Source organism: Sapajus apella, unplaced genomic scaffold (assembly GCF_009761245.1).
Source record: "Sapajus apella isolate SASKATOON/1434 unplaced genomic scaffold, GSC_monkey_1.0 scaffold47, whole genome shotgun sequence".
NCBI classification, from domain to species: domain Eukaryota; kingdom Metazoa; phylum Chordata; class Mammalia; order Primates; family Cebidae; genus Sapajus; species Sapajus apella.
In genome coordinates, this window is record NW_022436987.1 from 13,319,288 (window position 1) to 13,334,161 (window position 14,874).

Consider the following 14,874-nt stretch of genomic DNA (forward strand, 5'->3'; position numbering starts at 1 on the left):
AAAAAAAAAAAAAAAAAAAAAAAAAAAAAAAAAAAGGTAAATAACATCTGAGTGTCAGGTTTTCAGTTAACATATTCACATTTCAAGTACTTAATGGCTACATGTGGCTAGTGGCCACCATTGGACAGTTCAGTAGAATATCTCCACTATCACAGAAAGTTCTGTTAGGTGACCCTGATCTAGAGAATTTCTTTTTCTTTTCTTTTTTTTAACTTAAAAAAAAAAATATATATATATATATATATTTATATAAATATATTATTTATTTGTTTATATATATATTTATTATTTATATATATATTTTTATTTATTTTTAAGACGGGGGTGTCACCATATTGTTCAGGCTGGTCTCGAACTCCTGACCTCAAGTGATCAGGTGATCCGCCCGCCTCAGCCTCCCAAAGTGCTGGGATTACAGGCATGAGCCACTGCGCCTGGCTGATCTAGAGAATTTAAGGAAAAAAAAAAAAAAAGCAGCAAATGCTGACATTTGAGGCCAAGCTCCAATTATAAGGCATTTAAGCTTTATTCACTTTATAAACTTTAAAATGCAACACAAACCTAGCATATTTCTTCTCCAAATATGCAAACTTTGAAGTCCTCCTTGACTCTTCCCCCTCCTTCATTTGCTATATCCAGTATCAGCATACCCCACTGCATTTTCCTTTGAAATGCCCACTAGATGTGCTCCTTTTGCTGCCCTACTAATCACCAATCCACTCATGTCTGAATTACTACAACAGCTTCCTAGCTGGCCTTCTGTCTCCGACCTTCTCATGTATGACATCAGAAATGATCTCTAGAAAGCTCCACTTTCCTTATGCAATTTTTGCACCGTAAGTCTAAAAAGGTCTCTACTGACAACTAAATTCTTCTGCCAGCTTTCAAGGTCCTGCACGATCTTGTCACCCACCACCTGGCCAGTCTCAGTCTCATTATCAATGAACAAAATATGTATCAAGTGCCTACCACTATACAAATTAGATATAGACACTATGAGGGAAAAGGACACAAGTCCCTATATCTCCAAAAGATTATAATCCAGGTGGAACTGTAAGACAACATCACCAGGCAATAAATGACTGAAGTGTGATGTGGGTAATAAGCAATGTCAGTTTTCCATGCTCTTGCTCTGTTTCTCTCACCTAACTCACCCTCTCCTAGCTCCTTTATAAATACAAATCCTACCCAGGTTTTAGGTTTTATCTCCAAAATCTCACCTCCTCTCTGAGTCCTTCACCAGTGATTCTATTGAGCCCATTCTGATCTCTCTCTTACTGTATTAATTATAAAGGCCTGTATCAATTATAATTGGTATCACATAATCTGATGCTTAATTAAATACTATCTACATGCCTGAGAACTGGGGCTGGCAACTAAAGCAGAGGGAGTGGAGAGGAATTAGGAAGGGCTACACACACCAAAAAAAAAAAACAAAAAAAACATGAAATTTAAAAGGGAAAAAGATGTTTAATTTACTATCACTTAAAACAAAAAGGTACTTTTACACAGCAAAAAGAATCCCCAAATAATAATGTATATCAATTAAGACCCTTAACTGTAAGGTTGTTAACTGAAGTGTTTCTAATCTTAACTTCAGTTTCTAAGAAAATTCTCACTTACCCATAAGACCTGCAGATGTCAATCATTTTCTCTTTGGTTATAAACTCTGCAGGAAGTTTAATTAGATGAAGGATCAGCTGACTGTAACCCCAAGAAAGCAAGTGTGAATGAGGCCTATGAAATGAAAAAGTATCAGTAAATTAGATAGGAAATAAACTGTAGAAAGTGCTTATTAATCACCTAATAGGTAAGAACAGAATTTAATTACAATCTATTAAAACACTTCTATTTGGCTTTTGAAAAATTAAAAATAGCTATTTTCCTATAACCTCTTTATTTTTATTTTATTTTATTTTATTTATTTATTTATTTTTTTTGAGACGGAGTTTCACTCATGTTACCCAGGCTGGAGTGCAATGGCGCGATCTCAGCTCACCGCAACCTCCACCTCCTGGGTTCAGGCAATTCTCCTGCCTCAGCCTCCTGAGTAGCTGGGATTACAGGCACGCGCCACCATGCCCAGCTCATTTTTTTGTATTTTTAGTAGAGACGGGGTTTCACCATGTTGACCAGGATGGTCTCGATCTCTTGACCTCGGGATCCACCCACCTCGGCCTCCCAAAGTGCTGGGATTATAGGCTTGAGCCACTGCGCCCGGCCCATAACCTCTTTATTTTTAAAGATTAGAGACTTTAGGTAATCAAAAGCAAAAGAAATAAATTCTTTTTTTTTTCTTTTAATTCTATAATTCCATCACTCACAGATAATCACTGCATATCCTTCCAGACTTTTTGCTATAAATATAAGAAAGGCATTTGGGGGTCTTTTAAGGAGCTTCTCCTGGGGGAAAAAGAAAGGAATAGTTCTGACACAAGTAGCAGTGTGTAATTCTTTTGAATTTTATTTTTTTTTAAAGTCCTAAATTAGGTTATGTCCAGAAATTCCTTGACAAATTTTTAGGAAGAAAACACACACATACTTATCTCCCTAATCGCCCCCACCCCACCACCACCACCCAGTTTAATCCTCTTGCAGGCTTAATCATCAAGGTCTCTTAATGTGGGTCCATGAAAAACCTGCAAGGGGTCAGTTGTGCAAAATTTTGCATGACTGCATTTTTCTAAAAGGAATCATCAGATTCTTATAGGGTGACCCAAAAATATTTCAGAGCCACTAAGAAATACACTTAATCTCATTACTACCATAACTTGGGTCAGTCTCTTCCATAGCTATTCCTAAAGTGAGCCCAGAATGCCATATGTGGATAAACCAGTTCCATTCCAAAGGACCACTGAAGCTGAATCCTTAGGAGGAAGACTCCTAGCAAGGTGCAGTGGCTCATGCCTGTAATCCCAGCACTTTGGGAGGCCAAGGCAGGTAGATAGCTTGAGCCCAGGAGACTGAGATCAGCCTGGGCCACAGGGTGAAATTCCAACTGTACAAAAAATGAGCCATGCAAGGTGGTGTGCTCCTGTATTCCCAGCTACTCAGGAAGCTAAGGTGGGAAGCTAAGGCGAGTGAGCCTAGGAGGTCAAGTCTGCAGGAAGCCATGATTTTACCACTACATTCCAGCCTAGGGTGACAGAGTGAGATCCTGTCTCAAAATAAAAAAAAAAAAAAAAAAAAAAAGAAAGAAAGAAAGAGGACTTCTTCTGTACCTGGGATAACCTTCATCATCCATTATGCTGGTGATTGGTGGAGCATCAAAGGACACTGCCAAAAGCAGCCAATCCAACCTTAAAGACTCTGGTTGCAGAAGGGACTCAAGAAAACATGACCTAAGAGAAAGTTGGGGGAAAAAGTCATCAATCTTCACACTAAGAAAGGAAACATAAAATGTGGGGAGTGTGAAGAAAACCTGATTAAAAGATGAATACAGTAGATTAAATAACTTGAAAACTCTTCTGCTAAAAGAAGTGTCTAGAAATACTGGAGACTAAGCTCCAAGATAACAAGAAAAATGTCAAAGGACCAAAAAAGAAAAAAGAGAGAGAGAAAGAGAAAGAGAAAGAGAGAGAGAGAAACAAATAAAAACCAGTGTGGCCAAGGTAGGAAGATCACTAAGACCATAAGTTTGAGGCTGCAGTATGCTATGATAACATCCGTGAATAGCTACTGCATCCAGCTTGGGCAACATTGTGGCAAATATGAACCAATCAAAAGGAGGAAGCTGCAAGTCTAATAAGCCAGGGGCACAGATCACAAGTGTAACAAGCATGGGGAGACAGAAAATCAGACATCAGCCTAAAAAAGAGAAGAGCTGGAACTGATATCTATGGCAATAAAAAGGTGGCAGTGAATCCACTCACTGCAAAGACAATAAGAAGCTTATCTTCTTAGTCCAGGCCCTGAATCAAGGGTTTAATTTTGCACTGATCTGAGAATCCCTGAGAGGGAGGGAAAGAAGTGTGGTACATGCACATCTGTGATGTGTGGTGTGACATGTGGCAGAATGTTACAAGGCTGCCCAAATCCTCCTCTTCCATAGTAGGTGCCCTTGGTAATTAATAGTAAAAATGTGACACCTGTTTATAAAAGAGAAACAATGCCCTATCAAAAGAAAGAAGAGTCTGCAAACATGCTCTCCTTCTCACCGCTGATCTTCAGGCCTTGATTTCACCAGACTGTCTAAATAGGCCAAAAACTCAGCAGGGTGATGATGACAAAGTTGTATGATATCCGATGGCAAAATGGATGGATAGAACTTGATTAAGGATCGAAGGGCAGATTCCCCAAACTTCTCATATAACCTGCATTTAAAAAGAAAACACTTTGGTCTCTAATTCCAGTGAAATGATATAACTTGGTTACATTTGAGTTACTTATTACAAATGAAAATAAATATGGTAACAGAAGTTGCCTCATATGCAAATGAGTAAAACGTTAGAGACTAAAATACACACAAATGCATGTGCTTTAGTCCATATAAACAACATATAGGACAACTTACCTGGTAGCATAAGCAATCAACACTGGACTGTCAAAAGGAACTGCAGCATCTAGTAACTTAAGTCTTGTTGGGAGATCTCCTTCTTCCATCTCCATATACACAGGATTGGAACTTGCCATTTCTGAAATATAAAGCATATCCTTTTCCTTTATCTCTTGGGTGGAAATATTCAATTTATGAACATGTTCATTCAGCAATCATTAGTCACATACCTACTGTGTGGACCTACTATGTGAAAGGCCTAGAGTTTGTTAAGCATTGTAGGAGAAACAAAAGAACAAGAGCTGCATCTCTTCTTTTAAGAATCTTAAAATCAAATGGAGGCAAAGCATATTGGAAGTTTTAAATAAGACAAAGGAACATATAATTAATATATCAGTGACTATTACTCTTAAAATAATGAGTATCTAGGGCTATACATAGCAACCATCCATATATACACACATCACAAAGCAATATACACTACTATCAATGCCAAGTTGCTCAGTTTTTTCTAGAACTAGTATTCTTACTCCATCTTTTAAAATTAATTAAATTCAATGAAATTAATTTTAAAATATTGGACCTGTTTTTAAAGATATTTGTATAACAACTATTCATTCTCTGAAGAACAAAATATTTGACTTTTCGGAACAGTCAAATGTCATTTAAAATCAAGTTTGGTGAATGAAGTAAGTGATGATCTAGAACTATTTTTTTTTTTTAATATATTTTATTACATTTTAGGTTGTGGGATACACGTGAAGAACATGCAGGATTGTTGCATAGGTACATACATGGCAATGTGGTTTGCTGCCTTCCTCCCCATCACCTATATCTGGCATTTCTCCCCATGTTAACTCTCCCCAACTCCCCACCCACCCCATTTGTTGTTGTTATTGTTTTTAAGTATGAATCTAAAGCAAAAAAAAAAAAAACCTACTTTTTTCCAAGAAGTTTTCTGTTTTAGTTTTTTAGAAACAGGGTCTCATTCTGTCACCCAGGTTGGAGTGCGGTGGTGATCACTGCAGCCTTGAACTCCTGACTCTGTGTGTGTGTGTGTGTGTGTGTGTGTGTGTGTGTGTGTGTGTAGACAGGGTCTTGGTACATTGCATAAGCTGGTGTGTTTGTTTTGTGTGTGTAGAGACGTAGAGACAGGGTCTTGCTACAATGCCTAGGCTGGGCAAGTAGTTTTCAACCGGCTCTGAAGACAAATCCCAAATAACAGTTCCAAAAGCTGCTTCCCATAATTATAACATTAGAAGGGTGAGGCCTACTCACCAGATTCTAAGAGCCAACATTCAATTTCTGATACATGCTTTTTTAAAAAAGTCATTTTTCCCCCAACCTCATTGCTTCCCATTTGACTGTGTCAGGCAGTAAGTCCTTTAAAGGAATTCAGAGGAGGAAGCCATTGAGAGGTTTGGGGAAGCCTTATGACTGTGTGGGAGCTAAATCAGACATATCCACCTAAATTCAAGTAAGCAGCCACATCACTCAAATGGTCCACCATGCTTCTTCTAGCCAGCACTGGTAGTAATATCCATCACTCTGTCTAATAGAGACTCTTTTCTGCTCTTCTGTGACCACGTAGCATCACAGAGATAGATACGGTAAATTTATAATGAGTAATAATGTCACACCTACCTGAGGAGAAATAACTTGCTTCTTATTTCACACAAAAGACAATATACCTCAACTCAGAAAAAAGAATTATTATGCTTTCAACTGCTGTATTTGAATTAAAGCAGACCTATAACTATAGATCCATGTTTCTAGAAAGCTAAAATATCTTTAAGTAAGATGACATAAAAATGTATCTCTATTCACTTTTGGTAATGAATGAAAAGTTTGCTTAAAGTCTAAATCAATTATTAGAATGTGGAATTAAAATTCACTTCGAAAACACGGGACTATGGCTGCAGAAAAGGCAATGCATAGTTTTTAGGGTATGAGAGCTGGTTTCTATTATATGTCAGGATGACACATAGTGTGACCTTCAGCCAAGGCAGATACTGCTGGCTGTGCACCAAAGTCTCTGAGGCAAACATGTAAGCAAGCTCTTCACCTACAGTCATTCTTTTCCTCCTGGACACCTGGACAGATTACATTTCCCAGTTTCCTTTGCAGTTAGTTGGGGCCATATGATAGAATTCTCACCAATGGAAATGTATACAGAAGAGACGTAAGCTACTACCAGGCCAGGCCTGTAAGACAGCATGTTCTACATGCTTTTCCCGGACACAGCAACCCAAACACAAGCACAACCTTTAAGGGAAGCTGGAGCTTAAAATAATGCAAGGAACTTGGAATGCTGAATTACCACCTGGAAGACAGCTACCCACTGACCTGGAATACTTGTCCTGGACTGTTACACAGGCAACACACTTCTTGCCGGATGTGGTGGCTCACACCTGTAATCCCAGCACTTTGGGAGGAAGAGGTGGGTGGATCACCTGAGATCAGGAGTTCAAGACCAGTCTGGCCAACATGGCAAACCCTGTCTCTACTAATACAAAAATCAGCTGGGCATGATGGTGGCCATCTGTAATCCCAGCTACTGGGGAGGCTGAGGCAGGAGAATCACTTGAACCTGGGAGGTGGAGGCTGCAGTGAGCCGAGATTGTGCCACTGCACTCCAGCCTGGGCAACAAGAGTAAGACTCCATCTCAAAAAAAAAATAAATAAATAAAAATAAATACACTTCTGTTTATGTCTGTGTTACTACGACGTATTTATTATAGCCATTTAGCTACCTAAGTAAGATCTCTCTGTGCCTCAGATTCCCTATCTATAAAATGAAATTACACCATCTACTCCAAAAATTATTGTAAGGGTGAAATGAGGCAAGGCTGAAAAGTGTTTACCATGATATCTGGCACAAAATAAGTATACTATATAGTATATTATTTCTGTATTAGTAAGTTACAAGAGGGATTTTCTTCTTTTAACACATCTGCATCTATGAACATTTTACTTTAACCTCAACTTCTCCAACACTGCTCTGCTATTTTCTGAATGTCATTATGAGAGAAATAAAACTAATTTCTAGGGCCAGGCATGGTGGCTCATACCTATAATCCCAGCATTTTGGGACACTAAGGTGGAAAGATTGCTTTGAGGTCAGGATTTCAAGATCAACCTGGGCAACACAGTAAGACCCCATCTCTACAAAAAAATGAAGAAATCAGCCAGGTATAGTGGGACATGCCTATAATCCCACTACTCAGAAAACTTAGGCAGGAGGATCACCTGAACCCAAGAGGTCAAGGCTGCAGTGAGCCATGACGCCACTGCATTCCAGCCTGGGCACAGAGTGAGTCCCTGTCTCTAAAAATAAAAAATAGGGCCAGGCACAGTGGCTCACACCTGTAATCCCAACACTTTGGGAAACCGAAGCAGGTGGATTACAAGACCAGCCTGGCCAACATGGCAAAACCCTGTCTCTACTAAGAATACAAAAATTAGCCGGGTGTGGTGACGTGCTCCTGTAGTCCCAGCTACTTGGGAGGCTGAGGCAAAAGCAAGTGGAGGCTGCAGTGAGCCAAGACGGCACCACTGCACTCCAGCCTGGGCAACAGAGTGAAAATCTATCTCAAAATAAAATAATTTCTTACAATCCAGTTGTAAATTTAACCAATGTCTGAAGAACTATTAAAAGTTAAAATGAATGAAAAACAGAATTGCAGGTTGATCAGAACAGATGTAATGTTCTACTTAAATCTTTTTAACCCAAAACTCAAAACTGCTACTGCTTTTTAATACAAATTTCTATCTTTGATAAGGCAATTTGATTATTACCTTTCAATCCTTCAATAAAAGTATCCCAAACAGAAGGGCTATTAGTGTAACTAAGCTTGATACTCTCCTTCACTCTTTTCAAGTCCAGGAGAAAAAAGTATTTCTTCAGGAACTGGCAAGCCAGAATCTCAGGAGAGTACTGTTGCAAAGTGTGGTCCACATGTCCGCTGGTGATTTTGATCTTAGAATTCAATACATTCAACTCCAAACACAATGTTGTCAATTCAGCCAGGTCATTCTGAAGACCACTTGGAATGGTGCATGGAGAACATATTTGAAACAGGTCAACATCCAAAGGCTCCCTTGGACTCCTTACACATTCACATACTGTTTTATCAACAGTTTCTTCATTGCCTAAAGAGTCCCTTTTTTCTTTTTCATTGTGTTCATCTAATATTCCTTTTTTTGATTCATTAACCAAGAGTACATCCTGGTTCGATTTCGTGGATGAGTTGTCAGTATCTGAAACTGCTGAAAAGTCCTTCATGGCAAATGCTTCTTCTAAATGTGAAAGCCACTCCTGTAAAACCATTCTCAGAGACTCAGGTTCAAATAAAACCAGAGGGTCCTGTAGCTTGGTCCTATACAAGACAGACAAGTATGAAATTTATGTTTCATGTGTTTTTCTTAAAACAAATTAATTCATGCTAAATAAATCTAGCCAATATAACATACTCATCTGGAATAAATGTTACTTTTCAATTTTTTTTTTTTTTTTTTTTGAGACAGAGTCTTGCTCTGTCGCCAGGCTGGAGTGCAGCGGTGCGACCTCAGCTCACTGAAATCTCTGCCTCCTGGGTTCAAGTGATTCTTCTGCCTCAGCCTCCCGAGCAGCTGGGACTACACCACTACGCCCAGCTAATTTTTCTGTAATTTTCAGTAGAGACGGGGCTTCACCACGTTGGCCAGGATGGTCTCGATCTCTTGACCTTGTGATCACCCTCCTCAGCCTCCCAAAGTGCTGAGATTACAGGCCTAAACCACCATGCCCAGCCACATTTCAAGTTTTTAAATAAAAATTATCTCAACAAGATGATAAAACAGAGAACATAAACTTTGTAGTGTTTTACTAATTCTTCAATTTTTTTTTTTTTTTTTTGAGATAGGGTCTTGTTTTTGTCACCCAGGCTAGAGGGCAGTGTCACAAACACAGCTCACTGCAGGCTCAAGTGATCCTCCTGCCTCAGCCTCCTGAGTAGCTGGGAATACAGGTACATGCCACTATACCCAGCTATTTTTTGTATCTGGGGTTTTATCATGTTGCCTTGGATGGTCTCAAACTTCTGAGCTCAAGCGATCCACCCAACTCGGCCTCCCAAAGTGCTGGGATTATAAGCATGAGCCACTGCACTCAGCCTAATTCTTCAATTTCAATTCCAAATGAGGCTACCTCCATCCCAAACTGTCTCCAGACTGCTACTGATGGTCTCAGAAAGTCATTCCCATTCTGGGCCTGAGTGAAAGCTGCCCATCTTCACAGTAGTTTTACGCACAAAGCTAGGAATACTGCAAGTCAAATATCAAAAAATTAATAGGAAAAAAATCTTATTGCTGCCAAGGATAAAAACTCCAAGTGCCTGGGTTTTCCATGTTCCTATTACTCCTAGGAAGGCAACTTGGACTTAAAAGGAAAGAACATTTATAGCAACTTCTCTAATCAACTATTTCATATAAGGCCCATATAAAACTTAACAATATAATGATTCACTTCATTTATTAAACTGCCCTGAGAAGTCACTAAAAAAGTTTCTCATTATACTCACATTGCTTGTGCTGTTGCTACTTTAAGCTCCTGGAACCTGTCTTCTTCCGGAGGTAGACTAGTTACCTCTTTATCCTCCCTAAGAAAATGTGAAAAATAACAATAACATTCACAAGGGTCAGACAGGATCAGAGCTTGCTTTTTTTTTTTTTTGAGATAGGGTCTCACTCTGTCACCCAGGCTGGAGTGCAGTGGCCTGATCTTGGCTCACTGCAACCTCTGCCTCCTGGGTTCAAGCAATTCTCCCTGCCTCAGCCTCAGAGCTTTCTTAGACAACTATTTCTTATGCTAAGTAGCAAGTATTATACCCATGTTACATGAGACAAATAGATGAATATAAAAGGCGGTCCTTGGCCTTAAGGTAATAAGCTTCACTAAGCCCTAATTAGAAAGAAAGGTATGCAAACAATTAAGTATCATTTTAAAAAAAGAATAAGTTGAATACCAAAGGGCAGCTCTTTAAAGAGCACTGTGATATGAAAGCAGAGAGTAAATCATTTTTTCTGACTAGGCAAAGGGACACATTCCTAAGGAGGTATTACTTGTTCTACAAAAAATGGTGGGAGAGAATACTCCAGATAGAAGACATACCATGAAGAAGAGTAGTGAGGTGTCAGGGCAAACACTTAGCTCTCTGACAGGAGTGGAATTTATAGCACTTAGAAGGATGTGGCTAGAAAGGTAGCTAGGATTAGACTGAAGGCTGCACTAAATGCCATGTCAAAAAATCTGCACTTTTTCTCTATAAACATATGGATTCACTAAGTTATTCTGAGGATTACAAATCTTTTATTTCATCTGACTGTCCAGATACACCAGTCCCATGGGTTTCTCTCTTAATTCCTGGATGAGTACTGAATTTGCTTGCCTTTAATGCCCAGATTCCCTCAACTATAAGGCAGAAACCAGAGAGACAAGATACTTCATGCTATGCCCAATCAAGGGCTCTGCTACAACTCTACCACACTACCAGGCCACAAGCATATCATGTGAAGGTACCTGACAGGATATCAATGCCAACTGTTTGATTAAGTTTCTTCATTGCCTAAAGAATTCCCTTTTTCTTTTTCATTATCTCAATCCAATATTCTTTTTACTGACTCATAAAGTAAGAGCACATTCTGGATCTTACAGGCCAGAGAGCATCAGTGACATTCCCAAAGTCACATACTAGTCATAAGCAGAGCCAGGACAAGGCCTACATCCTTGGTCATCCTACTCTTAATCTAATACTCCTGTGAGATTCCAGAAGTTTGAAGAGATTGTGGGGGAGGGAGGGGAGTTGTGCAGGGCATGGAAGAGGTACTAAATTAAAACTCTGCTCAACAGAGCTGCTTCAGGATTGATGTAATTTTTCAACACCTTGTGGAATTCACAATTTTTATAAGCTATGCAAACAATCTTCAACTAATGGGGACATACATGTGCCTTCTTCAAAAGGACATAGGTTATGGCATAGGTGTCCCATCTTTTGGCTTCCCTGGGCCACAAAGGAAGAAGTGTCTTGGGCCACACATAAAATACACTAACACTAAGAATAGCTGATGAGCTAAAAATAAAAGTAAAATAAATTTAAAAATCACAAAAAAACTCATGTTTTAAGAAAGTTTACAAATTTGTGTTGGGCCACATTCAAAGCCATTCTGGGTCACATGAGGCCCACAGGCTGCAGGTTGCACAACCTTGGTCTATGGATTTGTTAGAACTGACAGCTGTATTCCCTAGAATTTACAGAGATTTATGTGTAAGGGCTTACTCAATGTCTTCCTCCTTTGGGCAGATATCTGAACTCACAGCCTCTTCACATGATTGCTCATCACCCCTGAGCTCTGGTCTCACTTTCAGATCAGGGCTTGTGTGAAGGGTGCCAATCTTCTCAGTAGTTTTTCGCACAAAGCTAGAAACACTAGAAGTCAAATACCAAAAAACTAACATGAATAAAAACATTACTGCCAAGAGTGAAAACTCAGCTTTTCTGGATACAAATTTTGCTTGTTAAGAAGCGTATATTAAGACTAGTTGACAGCTGAGTCGCATGAAGCAATTCTTTGTTATTCTGTAACCGGAATGGGACTGATGACCACATGATGATCACAATTTGTATCCAGTAAAACCCAGATTTTCATTCTTCAGTTTTCTGTGTTTCTATTAGTCCTAGGAAGGCAACTTGGACTTAATAAAGAATGTTTATAGCAACTTCTCTGTTCAAATAATAGCATTTCACATAAGGCCCTATTATAAAACTTACAATATAATGATTTTTACTAAACTGCCCTAAGAAACCAGTGTTTCAGTTCTAAAACAAAGGTCTTTAACTCCAGCTGTATCTGTAATATTTCTGTCAACTTAGGCAAAGTAAATCATGTGATTATCAGCCCCATCTAGTCACAGATTAACAAAGAATTGCTTCATACAACTCAGCTAGCTGTTAACTAGTCACAATACACCCCTCTTAACAAGAAGTTGAGTCTAGTAAGACTCAGATAAGCAGTTAAGTAGCTGCACAAAGTCTTCCCTCTCAAACTCAAATGTCAACACTGGTCCCATGGAGTAGCTAGAAAGAATTCTGAAAAGACTCCAAGTCTAAACCCAAACTGACCAACTAAAGACTAAAGAAAGGATCAACTAAAGACTAAAGATAACGTGGAAACTATTCCCATCAGACATTTAATTTTTGATCTCTCAAGGGTGGAGGCACCTAAACCTTTAACTCAAATACTACTGAAACAGAGGGAAGCTGGATTCCCCAAGGTAAATGAGAAGTTAACAGCTTCATATGATAGGTATATGGAAAACAAGAGACTTCCTTTTTTTTTCATTTTCCATTCTCAGAACAAATTACCTTATGTGACAACTGAAGTAAGATCAGAAATGGAATTAAATGACAAGACTAATTGGTTTACCTTTCTTTGACAGCTTGAAGAGACACAAGAGGAGATGGGGAACGAAATGGTAACGGAATACCGAAGGGAAGAAAAGTTTCATTCTTATCTGTCTCAAACATCACTGGAGCGTGAGAAACATTGTCTAATGAATGGAATTAGGAAAAAAAGAAACAAAATCTAATCACATGGGAGTTGTTTTAATCTTAAAAAAAAATTCTGAAATGAATAAACCGAAAGAAATGAAGGATTCAGTATCAAAATCATAACTGACCCAAAAACAAATGAGTGGAACACAGGTTTACAAAATGCATGGGATGGTCCACATAAAACACTGTACCTTCATTTGCCTACTAACCCTGAATCCCCATAAGTAAAAAAGGAAGTTTAGGGTCTCTATTATTCTCTTCTCAATAGTTCAGCCACAGGAATACTCGCACATCGAAAAAGGAAGGCAATGACCCCCAGAACTGCAGTAATTTTTCATTCCTGATGAAAAATAATTTGGTTAGTCAGGATAAAATCTTCCCACTCTTTTGGTTAATGACCTTTCTTTAACTTTTCCAGCATTTTGATGTATGGTCAAAAATAGGCACTAATGTTAGTCCAAGCGTAAGGGGAAAAAATACAAAACATAAACCAACCCTTCTAGTGGTGAGTAGATCTGTAGATCTGGATGGAAATTTCTACCAACATGTTAAAAAATATTAATACTTCAGAAAAATTCTGCGCACAAGATAATCCTGGTAACAAGAACTTGTGGAAAATAATGGCATCACATCAGCAACCAACAACAGACATATTCATCACCTTCATTTGCATGTGAGCCACAGCACTGATCTGGCAGGTCCCCTTCTTGCTGTGAGGTGAATTCTTTAAATCTCTCATCTTCTGAGAGGGTTTGGCTGTGAAGAGAGCAAGAGTCTTCATCTGACTGACTGCCTCTTCTACTACTAATGACACGATAAATACCAGAGTCCAAGATGCTGAAACTTTCCTAAAAATTAAAAGAATTCCAAAAATATAAATTAAAAATTTCCTTTATAACATTAATATAACTTTTTCAGAGAAATACCAACACTCAAGTGAAAAGTTAATAACAACCATTATGGCTTATTGGAACAAACTGGTGAGCAAGGCTTAGGCGCCTGGCAGCTGGGTCACTCCACGTGCTAGTGGCATCAGCTGCCATATTTCTCTAGCTTGTCTTCATAAAGCATGGCAGTGAGAATGGGGATTAAATGAGATAATCCTGAGCTGCATTCAGATTCAAATTAGCATGAAGCACCTGAAATCACATATTAGAGCAACAGAACTTATGCTGGGAGTTACATGAGTGTATCAGGGAACAGAAAATAATAAACAATGACAAAATAAAATGTGGCTCCAAGACAACCTAAATGGAGGCTTCACGGAGTTATCCAGTAGCTGAACAAAAGTTCACCCCTTCCCACCAAAACATCTAAATGGAAATCTAAACAACAAATTTGGGGAGCATAGAGGTAAATAGGTACAATCGAAGGTGGAAAAATCTTACCCTACAAAATCCTTTAAAGATGAGAATACTTACATGTGATGAAATGGAGCTTCTTCTACTGCTACAAGCTGAATCCAAAGGTTCAAATTTTAAGATCAATTCCTCCAGTTGAGAAATTAGATCACTGTAGGTGGCATGGTCCAGCTGAGATTTCAAATGCTCTAATTTATCTACAGTCAAAGATTTTCTTGCCTAATAAAACGATATTGCAACAGAATAGCTTACTATTTGTAAGTAAATCTATATTCAAATGGCTAATATATTGAAAGAGGTCTTATATAGAACATAAAACTTCAATGGTGCTTTAAAAAGGCTTAGCAAGCTACTGAAAGATTTAATGATAATTTTCTTAGGAATTAAGAATTTAAGGCTGGACATGGTGGCTTATGCCTGTAATCCC

General features: G+C 38.6%; 1 protein-coding gene across 7 annotated transcripts in view; it reads right to left on the bottom strand.

Annotated features, from left to right (window-relative positions):
• Positions 1-14,874, bottom strand: part of HPS5 (HPS5 biogenesis of lysosomal organelles complex 2 subunit 2) — a 43,573-nt gene that overhangs the window by 4,938 nt on the left and 23,761 nt on the right. For all 7 annotated transcript variants that reach the window (XR_004257616.1, XM_032240918.1, XM_032240921.1 and 4 more), the window contains 10 exons: positions 14,508-14,666; positions 13,748-13,934; positions 12,959-13,082; positions 11,812-11,961; positions 10,057-10,134; positions 8,294-8,874; positions 4,514-4,634; positions 4,158-4,313; positions 3,222-3,341; positions 1,624-1,737 (listed from right to left, as the gene is read on the bottom strand). Coding sequence is in view for 6 of the 7 variants with exons in the window: in XM_032240918.1 (XP_032096809.1) it covers positions 1,624-1,737; positions 3,222-3,341; positions 4,158-4,313; positions 4,514-4,634; positions 8,294-8,874; positions 10,057-10,134; positions 11,812-11,961; positions 12,959-13,082; positions 13,748-13,934; positions 14,508-14,666 (1,790 nt within the window). In the remaining variant the exon portion in view is untranslated. The remainder of the gene's footprint in view (positions 1-1,623; positions 1,738-3,221; positions 3,342-4,157; positions 4,314-4,513; positions 4,635-8,293; positions 8,875-10,056; positions 10,135-11,811; positions 11,962-12,958; positions 13,083-13,747; positions 13,935-14,507; positions 14,667-14,874) is intronic.